Raw genomic sequence first — 20,604 nt, 5'->3', positions numbered from 1 at the left:
GAAACTTACAAGTGAGATGCACTCTTGCTCTCTCTCTCACTCACACACACACTCACACACACAGCATCCCAATGATGTCGGACATCTTGAAAAATAGTGTTATTTGTGGGGCAGAGGTTAAACAGAGCGACGTTTCACCCTGCAGTGACGAGAGACAGAAGGCGAGAGACAGACAGAGGGATGATAAGAGAGTGAGGCGGAAAGAGAGATAACCTCATATCTATTATTTCATACTACACTGGCATCTTAGTGCAAAAAACAAAACAAAAACACAAAGCAATACAGAACCGAGACGTCGGATTTAAAAAACGTTCGATGAGTTGTGCTGTTTGGCTGTACAAAAGTCCACTGATACACACACACACACATACACACACACACACCTGTGCTGATACACTGATACACACATGTGCGATGTGAGCAGGAGATTTGTTTCACACACACACACACACACACACATTAATGTTTATCCATGTCACAAGTCACATGATTCCCTAACGTGTGCATGACTTTCTGTTTGTGAAATTCTGAAAGTCTGAAAGTGTGTGTGGGTGTGTATGTGTGTGTGTGTGTGTGTGGGAGGAATCACACTTCAGTCTGTTGTGTGTATGGCTGTGTCTGTGCTTCGTCCAAACTGTCCAGACTTCCTCCAGTTTCGGAATCCTCAAACCTAAAGGGGCCGGAGACATCGGACACGGAGGACGTTTTGATTGACAGCCGCTCGTCCCCGCTCGCAAAAGCGCTCAGCTCCGCCCCCTCGGATCCAAGCGGCAGCTGATGAGGAGGAAGATACTGGCTTGGGTGGAACTGTGGGCGGGCTCTGGTCAGCGTACTCGCCGTGGAAACAGGTTGACTGACAGGCGCGGTATCCGGCAGGTAATCTTCTCCAGGAAGGGGCGGCGGCAGTCGGTCACGTGACGCACGTGATGCGTGCGACGCACGTGACACAAATTCCTCCTGAGGGGGCGGGTACTCGCTGTCGACGTCGAAGCCACCTAGGTAGTAGTCCGACTCCAAAGCCACGCCCACGTCTCCTTGTGCCGCTTCTTCGATGTCGGAGAGCCTCGTCGTCGGCAGCCAATCAGAAGTGTCCCAGTGGTACGCTGCGGAAAGAGAACAGCCAATCAGATCAACCGGACAACTTGTGGAACGTTTCGAAGGGTTCGGCATGCGACGTTTCACAGCGTGCAACAGCAGGAGGGGGCGGGGCATGCCTGTGGAACAGCCATGAGGTCATGAGGTCAAAGGGTCACGCTCAGCATACGAAAAAAACAGACGCATGCAGCAATGTGTGGACACACAGAAGCGCAGGGACACACACACACACACACACACACACACACATCCTAATCCTGACCATTCAAGAACATCCACAACAAACACACAGACAGTAAGAGGAGAGAGAGACGGATAGACAAGTAACAGCACAGTGTTTTGTATAAAATATCAAACCACAAGCAACTTGACATTTCCCAGAATGCACCAGTGCATTCTGTCAGCAGTACAGCGTCGGTGACAGAGAGAGAGAGAGGGCGAGAGACATTCACCTCTGCTGTAGGATTGACCTTGGTCCATAACTGAGACTGGCAGTTAGAGGACAGAGAGAAGTGTGGATCAGCGCAATGCTCACTTCACCACAGTGTGTGTGTGTGTGTGTGTGAGTGAGTGTGTGTGTGTGTGTGTGTGTGAGGGTATGTGTTTGTATGAGGCATCCCCCTACCCATCTGACTTTTGCCTACACTAGACAAACCTTTGAAAAACAAACAAACACACACACACACACACACACACACACACACACAAAGACTTATGTGAAAACTTACAGCTTCAACTCTGACTGTCACAAACATCCCGTTTAAGCTGTTACTACAGAAACGATATGAAAATGGATTTGCGTGGAGCTGAACGCGTCTGATGAGGGAATTCGGTGAAATGGTACACCTGAAGTTTCGCACAGCTCCGAGTGCAACATGGTGTGTGTGTGTGTGTGGAAGAGATTGGCACACTTAAGTTTAGTGCATATTACATGACTTTACCCCAAATTTCCCAGTCGGTGACGAGATTTGTGGCTCCGGAATTAAACTCCACGCCTACCCGTCTCCACAAGCCAATCACAACCGCTCACGCAGTGCGAGTACGGTAAGAGTACGAGTACGGTCCGTTTAACAGGAACTCGTGATTTAGCGACCACAGAAATGAATAAAAAGAGAAAAAGACGCGCCGAGACGAGTCACGTGACGTCGTCACGACGCGTGTTCAGCCGAAGCGCTCTTCGATTCACGTGCGTCGAACACAAGTACAGCTAAAGGGTCTCGTTTACCGACAAACATCACTGAGAAAGATCTCGCAAAACAATTTCATGCGATCGCGATTACACCGATTCGAGTATTTTCTGAAAAAAAAACAACCTTTTTTTTTTTAATGTTGTGAATTCAAGCATTTTTGGCCACAAAGATGAGAATAAATAATAAAATATATAAATAATATAAATAATGATTTTTATTTCCCCCCAGATTTGTTTTGACGAATCCGTGACACTGATGACGTCAATACGCTCAAAACACAGAAATCAGGTCCAGACCACGGCTGTGAAAAATAAAAACATTCTTTTTATTGTCTCTATGGTGATTACAAACTGAGCAGTGTGTGTGTGTGTGTGTGTGTGTGTGTATTCTCCTGCGGGTGAGTCCTGGCCAACTTCTCGAGGCAGAGGCAGAGAAAGCAGACATTAATCCAGATGACTAACACACACACACACACACACACACGCACACACTCCACAGGCCACTGTGCTACACAGTAAAAATGCAATACTTCATTTTACACAGCCCTTCTGTTTCTGTGTGTGTGTGTTTGTGTGTGTGTGTGTGTGTGTGTGTGTGTGTGTGTGTTCACGTATGGTCTGAAGCTACCTTCGTTTTCGATCGTGTCAACTGCGTCGTTGACGAGTCGAATGACCGTCACTATGGAAGCTTGAAGAAAGAAATGGAGAGTGATGAGAAACTCGTACACACACGCGCGCGCACACACACATGCACACACACACATAAACGTATACACACACACGCACGCACACACACACACACGCACGCGTGCAAAGATCCTGTCGCTTGCACAAAGTCAAACAATACAGTCAATAAGTCACAGTGTAATTTCATCGCCTTAATTATTATGCTTAAATCCAGAGCTCTCATTGGTCCACTGCAGATGCTTCTGTGTTCTGATTGGCTGATGATGACCTAAGCTGTGACAAATGAGGGCCGGCGTATGTCATCATTCCGAAAAGTGTCGATTATGAAGCCTTTCACTCACACACACACACACACACACACACACACACACACTGCCATGGAGAGCTGAGGGGGTGGGGCTTACCGTTGTCATCACAGGAGTCTGATTGGAAGGAGCTCAGTGATTGGACCTCAGAGTTGCTGCCTTTGTTGCTGCCTGAAAAACACGTGACCTCCTCCAACATGTCTACTTTCCCTGTGAAGGTCAGAGGTCAAAGGTCAGACACTTAAGACTTAAAAGGCTTATTCATTCATAGGTTATGTTTCATAATACCTGAATAGATAGAGAGAAACACACACACACACACACACACACACACACACACACACACACACACAGATTCACTGCTGTCACACTGAGAAGACGAATTTAAAGTGACAATTCAATTCAATCTTGTGACCTCTGTTCTTTTTAATCTTTGTCTACTTTCTCCTTTCTTACTTAATGGCCGTCCCGCCAGGATCCGTTTTGGTGAGGTAGTTCCAGCTGCCTCTCCGTACTAGATACTGGTTTAATGTTGTGGATTGACTCGTTGCTTCTGGCTAACGCGGTATTTAAAGGGGTCATAACATGATTTTTAATGTTTTCTTTCTGTTTGGCAGTGTAATGTATGTGTTTGTGCATGCTTTAGTGCTGCAAAGCCCCAAAACTCATTTATTCTATCTAACCAGTGAGTGCTGCTCCAGCGCTGCCCGAAACGCCTCGTTCGAAGTCTCGAATTTACGGCCAAGCCGTTTTCAAGATACACACACACACAATCAATCCTGTCTCGCTCACCATCATCATCATCCTCCCAGCTTCTCTTGTTGCTCGGCGAGTCACACTCCGATCGGTTGGGCGCTACGCTGCACACGGCCACGCCCCTCCTCGTCATACTGCCCACCACTCTCGGCGAGTCCGCCCCCTGTCTGAACGTGCTCATCTCAGTTAGCTCCGTGCCCTTTCTGTCACCACCCCTTTTCTCCAAAGTCCCAAAGCATGGTGTGTATGCCATCGGCCTCACCGGGACCTGGGGTGGCCCTGATAAGCTCCGCCCACCCTCTGTGTAAAGACCGATGGGTTCTCCAGACAATAAGCTCCGCCCACCCTCGGTGTAGAGGCTGATGGGGTCTCCAGTGCCACACTGCAGGGGCGGGAAGTGACCGTTGGCTTTGTGCAGCAGTGCAGCGGTGGCCGGGTCCTGGACGAGCGACAGGTCATTGCGCGAATAGCTCTTCTGGAACACTTTCTTCCTGAAGGCTACGAACAGAAACACAAGAGCCATGATCAGGAACAGCACCACCGCCACGCCGATAAGCTCCTCCCGCCCAAAGTAGGCGGGGCCAGAGCGCATGTCGGGGACCAGTACAGGACGGATGGCACAGGCGCCACCCACAAAGCCTGGCGTGGTGCAGTTGCAGTAGAAGGAGCCGAAGGTGTTGACGCAAGAGGCTCCGCCCTCGCAGCGCTCACCGCGTTCACACTCGTTTACATCCTCGTCACACCTGCAGCGCACACACACACACACACACACACACACACACACACACACTTTATTAGCCATGTGTATTTAGATGAAGTATATTGATTAGATTGAGACACCATTATGAAATAAACATAAAAAACCTACTTTGAAACACACACACACACGATCTTGTGCATGAGAGCGTACGAATTTCATTTCTTCAACCTGCCACATTCATTTTTCACTGCTCTCAACTGTGCTGCTACATTTTTATTCTTCAAAGCACATCAAAGAAATGCAAGACTGTGTGTGTGTGTGTGTGTGTGTATACTTTAATTAAATCGGGCTGTGTGTGTGTGTGTGTGTGTGTGTGTGGATGTGTGTGTCTGTGTATATGTAAGAGTGATAGAGGGGGCTGCCAACTAAATCTAAAATGAGTAAAAGTCTAGACTTTGAAAAAATAATGTTTTAAAATGTGCGTGTGTGTGTGTGAAAGAGAGAGAGAGAAAGAGAGAGAGAGAGAGAGAGAGAGAAATTAATCAAAAGAAACGCTCAGTTGGAGAGAGAGCGAGAGAAATTAGGAATGAATGGATAAGAGGACAAGAGAGGAATGAAGGACTAGATGAGAGGAATAGAGATCAATGGCTCCCTCTCCTGGTGTCAGAGGGTGTTGCATCATCCTCAGTGTTTACAGGATTTCATCACACATTTCATTCCACTGAGAAATTCCCATCAGAGCATCAACACAACTTTAACACCAGCACTAACACCACCATTAACACCAGCACTAACACCACCTTTAACACCAGCACTAACACCACCATTAACACCAACACTTACACCACCTTTAACACCAGCACTAACACCACCATTAACATCAGCACTAACACCACCTTTAACACCAGCGCTAACAACACTATTAACACCAGCGCTAACACCAGCACTGACACCACCTTTAACACCAGCACTAACACCACCATTAACACCAGCACAAACACCACCATTAAGACTAGCACTAACACCACCATTAACACCAGCGCTAACACCACCATTAAGACTAGCACTAACACCACCTTTAACACCAGCACTAACACCACCATTAAGACCAGCACTAACACCACCTTTAACACCAGCGCTAACACCACCATTAAGACCAGCACTAACACCACCTTTAACACCAGCGCTAACACCACCATTAAGACCAGGACTAACACCACCATTAAGACCAGGACTAACACCACCATTAACACCGGCACTAAGACCACCATTAACACCAACGCTAAAACCACCATTAACACCAGCGCTAACACCACCTTTAACACCAGCACTAACACCACCATTAAGACCAGCACAAACACCACCTTTAACACCAGCACTAACACCACCATTAACACCAGCACTAACACCACTATTAACACCAGCACTAACACCACCATTAACACCAGCACAAACACCACCATTAACACCAGCGCTAACACCACCTTTAACACCACCATTAACACCAGCACTAACACCACCTTTAACACCACCATTAAGACCAGCGCTAACACCACCATTAACACCAGCACTAAAACCACCATTAACCCTCTTACCCCTAAGTTCCCACAGTATTATGTCCCATAACCCTATATTCCCCAGAGAAACAGCACGCCAACCCTGAGTTCCTGGGCCAAAATCAACATTTTAATTTGAACATTTTTAGGCCTTGAAACAACTTATAATAATGTATTCGTGTAATATTACTTAGAAAATGAAGCAGTTCAGTGTTTTTACTAAACTCAGAGCACAATTCTTAACTAGAGAAATTACAAAAAAATGCTCGCTAAAATCCTTCTACTCATTTAGAAGTACCATACGAGCATCAGCGTGGTCAATGCCTTGAATAAATTCAAGTAAATAAATAATAAATAAATAAATAAATAAATAAATAAATAAATGCATTTTAGCGCCAAAAGTCAAGTTTCTGGTGATAATGAGACCAGCAGGTAGTGTTTTCACGAATGCACAGAGATGGTCAGGTTATGACTCCAGACCCCTGCAGTGTCAGTCGCACTGGTTGATGCTGAAGATGAAGACGGATCAGGGTCTGAATCAGGAGAGTTTGCGTCTCTATCAGTTTCGGTTTCGGTTTCAACATCGCCTGAACTTTCACTGCTGTCACTATCTAGAATCCTCGCTCTGGCCTGTGTAACTGTGTATGTTTTCTCTTTGTTCCACTGTTTTAGATGTACCTGTGTTCACTGTAGGTGTAACTTTAGCTGGAACACGATTAGCTTTTCGCTTTGGCATTTTTAGTTCACTTCTACTATTACACCAATATTCACGCTTGGATCTTCATCGTAATGCCGGCGTAATAACGTAATCACGTCGTGACGTCAGGACGTCATCAACCTTCCGGGTTAAAAAATAATAATTAAATAAGTAAGAAATCATAACAGAGTAATGCCGGTACACCGGCCTTACGGGGATAACGTTTACACTGTAAAGCCGCTATATCGGCCTTACGGGGATTTGGCATAGACGACCAAGCCGGTATATCGTCCTTACGGGAATAGATCAGAGACGGGCAAGCCGGTTTTTCGGCCATACGGGGTAAGAGGGTTAAGTCCAGCGCTAACACCACCATTAACACCAGCACTAACACCACCATTAACATCAGCGCTAACACCACCATTAACACCAGCACTAACACCAGCATTAACACCAGCACTAACACCACCATTAACACCAGCGCTAACACCACCATTAACATCAGCGCTAACACCACCATTAACACCAGCACTAACACCACCATTAACATCAGCGCTAACACCACCATTAACACCAGCACTAACACCACCATTAACATCAGCGCTAACACCACCATTAACACCAGCACTAACACCACCATTAACATCAGCGCTAACACCACCATTAACACCAGCACTAACACCACCATTAACACCAGCGCTAACACCACCATTAACACCAGCGCTAACACCACCATTAACACCAGCGCTAACACCACCATTAACATCAGCGCTAACACCACCATTAACACCAGCACTAACACCAGCATTAACACCAGCACTAACACCACCATTAACACCAGCGCTAACACCACCATTAACACCAGCACTAACACCACCATTAACATCAGCGCTAACACCAGCGCTAACACCACCATTAACACCACCATTAACACCAGCACTAACACCACCATTAACACCAGCACTAACACCACCATTAACATCAGCGCTAACACCACCATTAACACCAGCACTAACACCACCATTAACACCAGCACTAACACCACCTTTAACACCAGCACTAACACCACCATTAACACCAGCACTAACACCACCATTAACACCAGCACTAACACCACCATTAACACCAGCACTAACACCACCATTAACATCAGCGCTAACACCACCATTAACACCAGCGCTAACACCACCATTAACACCATCGCTAACACCACCATTAACACCAGCACTAACACCACCATTAACACCAGCGCTAACACCACCATTAACACCAGCACTAACACCACCATTAACATCAGCGCTAACACCACCATTAACACCAGCACTAACACCACCATTAACACCATCGCTAACACCACCATTAACATCAGCACTAACACCACCATTAACACCAGCACTAACACCACCATTAACACCAGCACTAACACCACCATTAACATCAGCGCTAACACCACCATTAACACCATCGCTAACACCACCATTAACACCAGCACTAACACCACCATTAACACCAGCACTAACACCACCATTAACACCATCGCTAACACCACCATTAACATCAGCACTAACACCACCTTTAACACCAGCACTAACACCACCATTAACACCAGCACTAACACCAGCATTAACACCAGCGCTAACACCAGCGCTAACACCACCATTAAGACCAGCACTAACACCACCATTAACACCAGCACTAACACTACCATTAACACCAGCACTAACACCACCATTAACATCAGCGCTAACACCACCATTAACACCAGCACTAACACCACCATTAACATCAGCGCTAACACCACCATTAACACCAGCGCTAACACCACCATTAACACCATCGCTAACACCACCATTAACACCAGCACTAACACCACCATTAACACCAGCGCTAACACCACCATTAACACCAGCACTAACACCACCATTAACACCATCGCTAACACCACCATTAACATCAGCACTAACACCACCATTAACATCAGCGCTAACACCACCATTAACACCAGCACTAACACCACCATTAACACCAGCACAAACACCACCATTAACACCAGCACTAACACCACCATTAACACCAGCACAAACACCACCATTAACACCAGCGCTAACACCACCTTTAACACCACCATTAACACCAGCACTAACACCACCTTTAACACCACCATTAAGACCAGCGCTAACACCACCATTAACACCACCATTAACACCAGCACTAAAACCACCATTAACCCTCTTACCCCTAAGTTGGATCTTCATCGTAATGCCGGCGTAATAACGTAATCACGTCGTGACGTCAGGACGTCATCAACCTTCCGGGTTAAAAAATAATAATTAAATAAGTAAGAAATCATAACAGAGTAATGCCGGTACACCGGCCTTACGGGGATAACGTTTACACTGTAAAGCCGCTATATCGGCCTTACGGGGATTTGGCATAGACGACCAAGCCGGTATATCGTCCTTACGGGAATAGATCAGAGACGGGCAAGCCGGTTTTTCGGCCATACGGGGTAAGAGGGTTAAGTCCAGCGCTAACACCACCATTAACACCAGCACTAACACCACCATTAACATCAGCGCTAACACCACCATTAACACCAACACTAACACCAGCATTAACACCAGCACTAACACCACCATTAACACCAGCGCTAACACCACCATTAACACCAGCACTAACACCACCATTAACATCAGCGCTAACACCACCATTAACACCAGCACTAACACCACCATTAACATCAGCGCTAACACCACCATTAACACCAGCACTAACACCACCATTAACACCAGCGCTAACACCACCATTAACATCAGCGCTAACACCACCATTAACACCAGCACTAACACCACCATTAACACCAGCGCTAACACCACCATTAACATCAGCGCTAACACCACCATTAACACCAGCGCTAACACCACCATTAACATCAGCGCTAACACCACCATTAACACCAGCGCTAACACCACCATTAACACCAGCGCTAACACCACCATTAACATCAGCGCTAACACCACCATTAACACCAGCACTAACACCACCATTAACACCAGCACTAACACCACCATTAACATCAGCACTAACACCACCATTAACATCAGCGCTAACACCACCATTAACACCAGCGCTAACACCACCATTAACACCAGCGCTAACACCACCATTAACATCAGCGCTAACACCACCATTAACACCAGCGCTAACACCACCATTAACACCAGCGCTAACACCACCATTAACATCAGCGCTAACACCAGCATTAACACCAGCGCTAACACCACCATTAACACCAGCACTAACACCAGCATTAACACCAGCGCTAACACCAGCGCTAACACCACCATTAAGACCAGCACTAACACCACCATTAAGACCAGCACTAACACCACCATTAACATCAGCGCTAACACCACCATTAACATCAGCGCTAACACCACCATTAACACCAGCGCTAACACCACCATTAACATCAGCGCTAACACCACCATTAACACCAGCGCTAACACCACCATTAACATCAGCGCTAACACCACCATTAAGACCAGCGCTAACACCACCATTAAGACCAGCACTAACACCACCATTAACACCAGTGGTAACATCACGATGAAGACCAGCACTAACACCACCATTAACACCAGCGCTAACACCACCATTAACATCAGCACTAACACCACCATTAAGACCAGCGCTAACACCACCATTAAGACCAGCACTAACACCACCATTAACATCAGCGCTAACACCACCATTAACACCAGCACTAACACCACCATTAACATCAGCGCTAACACCACCATTAACATCAGCACTAACACCACCATTAACATCAGCACTAACACCACCATTAACACCAGCACTAACACCACCATTAAGACCAGCGCTAACACCACCATTAAGACCAGCACTAACACCACCATTAACACCAGTGGTAACATCACGATGAAGACCAGCACTAACACCACCATTAACACCAGCGCTAACACCACCATTAACATCAGCACTAACACCACCATTAAGACCAGCGCTAACACCACCATTAAGACCAGCACTAACACCACCATTAACACCAGCACTAACACCACCATTAACACCAGCGCTAACACCACCATTAACACCAGCGCTAACACCACCATTAACACCAGCACTAACACCACCTTTAACATCAGCGCTAACACCACCATTAACATCAGCACTAACACCCCCATTAAGACCAGCGCTAACACCACCATTAACATCAGCGCTAACACCACCATTAACACCAGCGCTAACACCACCATTAACATCAGCGCTAACACCACCATTAACATCAGCACTAACACCACCATTAAGACCAGCGCTAACACCACCATTAAGACCAGCACTAACACCACCATTAACACCAGCACTAACACCACCATTAACATCAGCGCTAACACCACCATTAACATCAGCGCTAACACCAGCATTAACACCAGCGCTAACACCACCATTAACACCAGCACTAACACCAGCATTAACACCAGCGCTAACACCAGCGCTAACACCACCATTAAGACCAGCACTAACACCACCATTAAGACCAGCACTAACACCACCATTAACATCAGCGCTAACACCACCATTAACATCAGCGCTAACACCACCATTAACACCAGCGCTAACACCACCATTAACATCAGCGCTAACACCACCATTAACACCAGCGCTAACACCACCATTAACATCAGCGCTAACACCACCATTAAGACCAGCGCTAACACCACCATTAAGACCAGCACTAACACCACCATTAACACCAGTGGTAACATCACGATGAAGACCAGCACTAACACCACCATTAACACCAGCGCTAACACCACCATTAACATCAGCACTAACACCACCATTAAGACCAGCGCTAACACCACCATTAAGACCAGCACTAACACCACCATTAACATCAGCGCTAACACCACCATTAACACCAGCACTAACACCACCATTAACATCAGCGCTAACACCACCATTAACATCAGCACTAACACCACCATTAACATCAGCACTAACACCACCATTAACACCAGCACTAACACCACCATTAAGACCAGCGCTAACACCACCATTAAGACCAGCACTAACACCACCATTAACACCAGTGGTAACATCACGATGAAGACCAGCACTAACACCACCATTAACACCAGCGCTAACACCACCATTAACATCAGCACTAACACCACCATTAAGACCAGCGCTAACACCACCATTAAGACCAGCACTAACACCACCATTAACATCAGCACTAACACCACCATTAAGACCAGCGCTAACACCACCATTAAGACCAGCACTAACACCACCATTAACACCAGCACTAACACCACCATTAACACCAGCGCTAACACCACCATTAACACCAGCGCTAACACCACCATTAACACCAGCACTAACACCACCTTTAACATCAGCGCTAACACCACCATTAACATCAGCACTAACACCCCCATTAAGACCAGCGCTAACACCACCATTAAGACCAGCACTAACACCACCATTAACATCAGCACTAACACCACCATTAAGACCAGCGCTAACACCACCATTAAGACCAGCACTAACACCACCATTAACACCAGCACTAACACCAGCATTAACACCAGCGCTAACACCAGCGCTAACACCACCATTAAGACCAGCACTAACACCACCATTAACACCAGCACTAACACTACCATTAACACCAGCACTAACACCACCATTAACACCACCATTAACACCAGCTCTAACACTACCATTAACACCAGCGCTAACACCACCATTAACACCAGCTCTAACACTACCATTAACACCAGCGCTAACACCACCATTAACACAAGCGCTAATAGCACCATTAAGCACTACTAATACACCATTAACGCACCATTAATACACCATAAATACACAAATTTTTGTAATTACAAGTAATATTTGTCATAGATGAAAAACGTTAACTATTACAGTAATTTAAAATGTGTGTGTGTGTGTTTGCGCGTGCATGTGTATATACTGACATGAGGCCGGTGTATCCTCTCTTACAGCTGCAGATGAAGGCGTTGCCGATGGGCTTACACACACCGCCATTTCGGCATGGGTTTGGCGCGCACACACCAATCTCAGTCTCACAACGCCGCCCGGTGTACAGAGGAGCACAATTACACAAGAAACCTGAGAGAGAGAGAGAGAGAGAGCGAGAGAGAGACAGTGACAACTCTAACACTCTAATCACCAGAAAATCCTCCACACACACGCACACACACACACACAGCTGGACAAGCAGTGTGCATTAATTATTTGCCGAGTAGGAGAATAATGGTGTCCACTGAAAACGACTGCAGAGTAATTATGCAGTAATTGCTCTCACACACACACACACACACACACACACACACACTGAATATTCGGAGCTGATATAATAATCACAGCTGTCAGCCAGTGAGCTGGGAGTGTGTGTATGCAGAGCTGTGTTCAGAGATCGACACTCATGAAGGGGAGAAAATGATTAACTGTGGCTGGAAAAAGTGAGCTTTAGTGTGTAACTGAACACTGAACACCTCTACCTGAACACCAACGCAACACAGCACGCTGTGTACCACAACAACATCGTGCTATATCCTGTATAATGAGAATATGTAGTGAATAAGAGGACTGCTTAAGGACGAATTGAAGATGAAGGGAATGTTACACACACACACACACACACACACTCACACACACACACACACACACACCTCCGTTGGCCAGGCTGGTGCAGGCGGCTCCGTGGGCACAGGGTTGGCGTGCACACGGATCGTGGTGAAGCACGCAGCCGAGCGTCACCTCGCCCAGCGCCGTCACCTCCACCTGTGTGTGTGTGCGTGAGCGTGTGTGTGTTGCTGCCGGTGCCTGTTTGTTGTGCAGCGGCAGCTCGTCGTCGTTCAGCGCCAACGAGTCCAGGCAGCCCTGGAAACCGTCGCTAAGCCGCGCCCCCAATGAAATGGACCAGTCGGGGCCAGGGAGGTGGGAAGCAGGCGGGGCCTGCTGTGTCCAGTCGTCTAATGAGAGGCTGCTGAAGTTTCGACCCAACTCCAGGGTCATGTGATGCCAGAGACCATCGCTGATTGGTCGGTTGGTTATGGCGAGGACTCCACCACCTTCGGAGCAGCCAAGCTGTAGCTGGACATATCCGTCCTCCATCTGTCAATCAAACACATACATACACACACAGAGGTGTGGTTTAAGGTGACAAGCAATTATTTAGGAAATATAATATGCTGACATAAGATTCTGTGTGTGTGTGTGTGTGTGTGTGTGTGTGTGTGTGTGTGTGTGTGGACCTTTAGCATGGCACAGGGGGCGGGGTGTGTGTACAGGATCACTCCACTACTCTGCAGTGTTCTGATGCGGAGCTGCAGTTTCACCTCATCGCTCTTCCAGCCATCAATCACATGGTACTTTATATAACTGTTGCCGTAGAAACTCAGAGAGGTGTGACCTGACGCACACAGACACACAGAGGTTTAGTAAACCCCTCTCTTGAAACCCTTACTCTGTACATCTACATACATACATGTAGTTAAGGTGTAGAAGATTTGCATAAATTTGTATAAATGAATTTGCATATATTTTATGATGTCATCAACAAATTATGAATGTTGTCTGTTGACTGAGAAACTTAAAACACACAGCACTTAGTAGGCACACACACACATGAATAAACACGCATGTACACATGTGCGCGCACGGGTACACACACACACACACACACACACCTGCACACTCTCCTAGTTTTCCTGGCGGGCACTGGCAGGCATACGGTCCTCTACTGTTGTCTGTCTTCACACACTGCATGCCATCGGGACAGACCACGTCCTCACACACCTCTGACACCGCAGAACATCGCCCGTCTGTCAGAGAGAGAGATCGGCAGTCAGAAAGAGAGAGACAGAGAGAGAGAGAGAGATCAAGAAAGATACGTGGCAGGTTTCAGTCCCAATACTCATACCAGCTCAACACACACACACACACACACACACACACACACACAGTAATAGTAACCGTCATAGTAAATAGTTCACAGAATTATTTATTAAAAATAAAGTAAAAGTTGCATAGTTACATAAGTATATACCTATACATACAGCGCCCTCCAGTAATATTGGCACCCTTGGTAAATTTACACAAAGAAGGCTGTGAAAAATTGTCTTTATTGTTTAACCTTTTGATCTTTTATTTAAAAAATTCACAAAAATACTCTGCTCTCATGGATATCAAACAATTTCAAACACAACACAGGTTAAATATAGGTGTGCAATAATTATTGACACCCTTTCAGTCAATACTTAGTGTTACGTCCCTTTGCCACGATAACAGCTCTGAGTCTTCAACTATAATGCCCGATGAGGTTGGAGAGTACAAGAATACATAAAGAATCTCTCCAGATCCTTCAAATTTCTCTCCAGATCCTTCAAATTTCGAGGTCCATGCTGGTGGACTCTCCTCTTCAGTTCACCCCACAGGTTTTCTATGGGGTTCAGGTCAGGGGGCTGGGATGGTCATGGCAGGACATTGATTTTGTGGTCAGTAAACCATTTTTGTGTTGATTTTGATGGATGTTTTGGATCATTGTCCTGCTGGAAGATCCAACCATGACCCATTTGAAGCTTTCTGGCAGAGGAAGTCAGGTTTTCATTTAATATCTGTTGATATTTGATAGAGTCCATGATGCCATGTATCCTAACAAAATGTCCAGGTCCTCTGGCAGAAAAAGATCCCCAAAACATTAAAGAGCCACCACCATATTTAACCGTGGACCGCACATCACAGCTATATTCCTTGGTCTTAACCATTGTTGTGAATGACTAAGGGAATTTAAGGGAATACCCCTGTGAAAAAGGAACTCATGGTTGAACAATTTCCTGTTCCTAGTCACCCAGGTGTACTAAAAAAAGTAAAATATCAATGGGAATATACTTCAAATATATTTTTCTCATATGAATTCATAGTGGTGCCAATAATTGTTGCACACCTATATTTAACAAAGATTTTTTTTGGATAAACCTGTGTTGTGTGGGCAATTGTTTGATATCCATGAGAGCAGAGTATTTTTTTTGAATATTTTAAACAAAAGATTCACAGCCTTCTTTGCTCATATTTCCCAAGGGTGCCAATATTAGTGGAGAACCCTGTATACTGTGTGTTATGATAAACTAATTTTGCAGGGGTGTGAATACTTTTGCAAGGCACTATATCAATGGTGGTCCCTTTCCGTGACTCACCAGTGCAGACGCAGCGTGCGCTCCGTTGAAAGCGCGGTGAGACGAAGCTGCTGGTGCTGGTGGTATAAGTGAGCAGCGCATGTGTGTCGAGAGTGATGGTCTGTTCGCAGCGTGCCTCTCCGCACTCCAGGCCTGAACAGTTCTTATCCAGAACAGCAGAAACACGCAGGACCTGCTCGAGCCGCCGTCGTGCTGCACTCAGCTTCTGGCTCACCAGTGCTGCTGCCAGGAAGCCGCCGCCCCCTGGAGCTTCCACAGCCAGTAGGAGGTCAAGCTGCCCCGTGGTCTCCACCGGCTGCACACTGAGCACATGCAGGGCATCGGGCGTCCCTGTCCCCATGGCATCGGCGATGGCACGGCGAACAGCAGTGAGGTGGCGTGAGACAAAGTCATGTGGCGAGACGCGCTCGAAGCGCACAGTGACAGCGTGACGCAGCATAGCAGCTGACGCCCACTCGACGTGCACGCTCACGGGTACGCTCACAGAGAAACGTCCATCTGTCACCGTGGCGTTCAAAGAGTAGCGACCCGCATCGAGACCGGACAGAGCGATGATGCGGCCGTCACGTGGGTTCACCTGGGACAGAGAAAGACGGAGGCTTTATAGTACAGTACACGGTATTTAATATATAAGCAATAATGGGATAGAGCGACAGACATAACACACACACGCACACACACCTTAAAGAGGCTGTTCTGTTGGTGTGTGTGTCCATAGGTGAGGATGTCGAAAGCGTCCTGGTCCGTGGCGTGAATCTGTCCAATCACACCTCCCGGGAACTCATCCTCCACCGTGACAATGTGGACGTGTAGCGGAGACGCTACAGGCACGTGCACGCTCTCCTCGATCACACGCACGTGCACGACTGTCATCGACGACAGTGGGGGCCTGCCAGAATCATGGGCCTGGAGCACCATGATTGGTCGAGATACATTAGTAACAAAAACAAACAAAGGACCCGAGTCTAAACTACTAATTATTATTATTATTATATATATATACATACATACACACATGAATATACTACTGAATGCACAAACTACCGTAGCTACTGGATCAGCACGTTTACAGAAAACTAATTACAATTAAGCTAATATAAATTTGAATATTATATCACATTGCTTTGTTGTCGAAGCTACAGCAACTTAACACACGGCATAACTTGACTATCAGCTGTTGCTCTCACCTCAACCTGAATGACGTACTCCGTTCTCTCAGACCTGCGGAACATCTGATTGGAAGTTAGAAGCCCCTCCCTGTCCAAAGCAAACCACACCCCATCATTTCCTGTGAGGATGCGGAAGTGGAAAGGCGGGCCGTTGTGGGCAGCGTCTTTATCGGTGACTGACAGCTGCAGGACGCTCGTTCCGATCGGCTTATTCTCCTGTAAATAAAAGAAATGAATCATAATCAGATGCTGTATATTATTATTATTATTATTATTATTATTATTATTATTATCATCATCATTATTAGCGCTAATTGTGCATCACTCATCCAGTGTACCTGAATAACCGCTGTGTGATTGGCTGGAGAAAAAGTGGGCGGGTTGTCGTTGATGTCGGAGATGTCGATGTTAACAATCACAGTTGAAGACAATGAGGGAGTTCCGCTGTCCAGAGCTCTTACTGCCAGCGCATAACCTGCAATCTGGGGAGACAGACAGGACGACAGACAGACAGACAGACAGACAGACAGACAGACAGAGGTAAAGTATTGACTAAAAGAGTGCCAATAATTGTTGCACACCTATTTTTAACAAATATATATTTTTTTGATAAACCTGTGTTGTGTTTTTGGGATTGTTTGATATCCATGAGCAGCGAGAATTTTTTGGGAATTTTTTTAACAAAAGATCAAAAGATTTATAACCACTCAAGTAGATTTTTAATAAAAATGAATCAATTATAGACTCTGATTTACTAACATCCCAGATAAAGAGGCTAATCTATGCGTGCAATCTAATTGTTCTGTTGAATTCTCTCAGAAGGTGTTGATTCATTTTTTTTTTTAATTACAGCAGCTCCATCATTAGTTCAGGCTGCAAATCACGGGTTTTTATTCATCGTTTCTATAGTAACGGCTTGTTCACTTGTATGGAGGACTGATAATAAATAGTGTTGTTATTTGACAGAGATGCATGATCGTTGAGTTGATATGGCGACAGTTTTGGTAAGCAGCTTATTTATTTAACATTCATGGAAGGAGTCTCCAGTGTCAGTGCTTTGTAACAGTATGTTCACTGTAACATGACAAAACTTCGAGAGAGAGAGAGAGAGAAATAAGAGTCTGGCGTAGGAGTGGCTGTTTATACCGTAGCTGCTACTGTATAACTTTTAATAAGTGATGACAGGAAACGTAACTATAAATGGATAAAAAGTAAATGTCGTCTGTAATCGTTGTCAAAACTCCTGGGATTTAATTACACACTCGAGGATGTGCTGTTAGTGGAAATGAATTAATTTCAGAGTGGTACAGTAACATTCAATGGCGTTGATTCATTTCCTATAACTGCATGCCGATGAGTGTTTAATTCTTCACTCGATACCTGTAGTGAGTTTGGATCTGAAAGAGACTCGCCTGGCGAATAAAACTCAGTGAACTCAGTGAAAGTCAGGTATAATTCTGATTAAAGGTGTTAGGTTAAAGGTGTTAAAGGTTCATGATATGAAGACAGAATAATAGCCACGGACGTACTCGTAGAAATTTATTATCATTTAATACCTGCCCTTCAGTTTTTAAGTATTAATTTTAAGTATATTTGCACGTAATCGTGGTTCACGAATTCCGTGACATTCAAGCTTGAGGGTCAGTTTAATACCAATAAAATAACTTATCGGCACCGTTAATAGAAATTGTTTGGGTGTCCGACATGGTGAGATTGTTGTCATGGAAACCGTGTTGCTGTTCCTCACCGTTTCTCGATCCAGCTGCTTGTTGACTTTGATCTGGCCCGTCACTGGCTCGATGAAGAACTGGTTCTCGCGATCGCCACTGACAATGGAGTACAGGATGTCACCGTTCACCTGGCTGTCGATGTCTTCGGCGGTCACCTAAGCAACCAGACCAGCATGTCAACTTACAGCTCGCAAACCGAGTCGGGCTGAATCATGCCATTCCGCCGTTGATTAAACGGTAAGACTGATTGTTTCCTTACTTAACCGTAGCTAGCTACTGAATAAGCTACACCAAACTTCATGTTCTTTTTTTCCCTTTCTGGTTGTTGTTTTTTTTCCACATAATAATTCTATAGAATGTGCTTACCTTGACGACCGCATCACCGATGTTAGCGTCCTCCCTGATGATGGCGCTGTAAACGTCACGGCCAAACATTGGCGCGTTGTCGTTGACGTCCGTGAGATTGATGTTCACCATGGCAACAGCGGTGAGGGGTGGAGTGCCGCCATCGCGAGCTTCTACTGTGAGAAAGTAATCTTTACAGGTCTCGAAGTCCAGAGGGTGAGACACGGAGATCGCTCCTGTGGGCACACACACACACACACACACACCACATCATCACCATGCTCTTAAAACACACACTCTACACTCTACAAAGGTCATGTATAAATAGTACTATGCATTCTTTATTCTGTGCGGGTATTCTCTAGTATATCAAATATCCCTTCACAAAAGTGCTTTACAAAATGGCAGCTAAACAATGCACGATGTGGTGAATAGGGTGTAGTTACTGACACCACCCATGCGTAGCGTCTTCAAATAGCTACGCAAAGCAATTCCTAAGGAAACTTTGAGCAAACGTGAGCTGAAAGCTGAAAAGTGTCCGAATGTGTGTGTGGGAACGAGATTATGTGAGCGTAGAGGCGGGTGGCTGCGATTTAGGACACAAACAACCTCAGGCTGTCTGTATCTCAGCTTTATATACTGCCTAGAACAGCGAGAGCTGAATTGCATTATAGAATGAAATGTGTGTGTGTGTGTGTGTGTGTGTGTGTGGTCCTATAACTTCCGTGGTCAAATGAGCATGGATAAATTTCAGCCCAACAAATTTCAATCGGACAGATTCAATCCAAACACCAGAGCAAGTGTTAGCTAGCATAGCATTTAGCAGCCACAACAATGCTATCCCAGTTACCATAGCATCTGTAACATGTTAAATCAAATACTAGCAATACTAAAGTATGTCACAAATATCATGTCAGCTGTCTGTGATAAATACTATCTAGCAAGCATTGTTAGCTACCTAAATACTAATATATTAATTGTTAGCTAGCTAAATACTAATATACTAATTGTTAGCTAGATAAATACTAATGTATTAATTGTTTGCTAGCTAAATACTAATATACTAATTTTTAGCTAGCTAAAACACTAATATACTAATTGTTAGCTAGCTAAATACT

General features: G+C 45.6%; 1 protein-coding gene across 1 annotated transcript in view; it reads right to left on the bottom strand.

Annotated features, from left to right (window-relative positions):
- Window positions 1-295: 295 nt before the first annotated feature.
- Window positions 296-20,604, bottom strand: part of fat3a (FAT atypical cadherin 3a) — a 119,782-nt gene continuing 99,473 nt past the window's right edge. The window contains exons 16-30 of the mRNA XM_053646524.1: window positions 19,508-19,722; window positions 19,159-19,296; window positions 17,750-17,893; window positions 17,430-17,627; window positions 16,924-17,148; window positions 16,243-16,819; window positions 14,737-14,871; window positions 14,302-14,459; window positions 13,717-14,161; window positions 13,000-13,153; window positions 4,069-4,775; window positions 3,376-3,486; window positions 2,913-2,972; window positions 1,548-1,583; window positions 296-1,103 (exon numbers count right to left, since the gene is read on the bottom strand). Coding sequence (XP_053502499.1) covers window positions 586-1,103; window positions 1,548-1,583; window positions 2,913-2,972; window positions 3,376-3,486; window positions 4,069-4,775; window positions 13,000-13,153; window positions 13,717-14,161; window positions 14,302-14,459; window positions 14,737-14,871; window positions 16,243-16,819; window positions 16,924-17,148; window positions 17,430-17,627; window positions 17,750-17,893; window positions 19,159-19,296; window positions 19,508-19,722 — 3,821 coding nt within the window. The 3' untranslated portion in view covers window positions 296-585. The remainder of the gene's footprint in view (window positions 1,104-1,547; window positions 1,584-2,912; window positions 2,973-3,375; window positions 3,487-4,068; window positions 4,776-12,999; window positions 13,154-13,716; window positions 14,162-14,301; window positions 14,460-14,736; window positions 14,872-16,242; window positions 16,820-16,923; window positions 17,149-17,429; window positions 17,628-17,749; window positions 17,894-19,158; window positions 19,297-19,507; window positions 19,723-20,604) is intronic.

Source organism: Ictalurus furcatus, chromosome 17 (genome assembly GCF_023375685.1).
Source record: "Ictalurus furcatus strain D&B chromosome 17, Billie_1.0, whole genome shotgun sequence".
NCBI classification, from domain to species: domain Eukaryota; kingdom Metazoa; phylum Chordata; class Actinopteri; order Siluriformes; family Ictaluridae; genus Ictalurus; species Ictalurus furcatus.
Note: the sequence above shows the minus strand (reverse complement) of the source record. Positions and strands in the feature narration are given on the sequence as shown.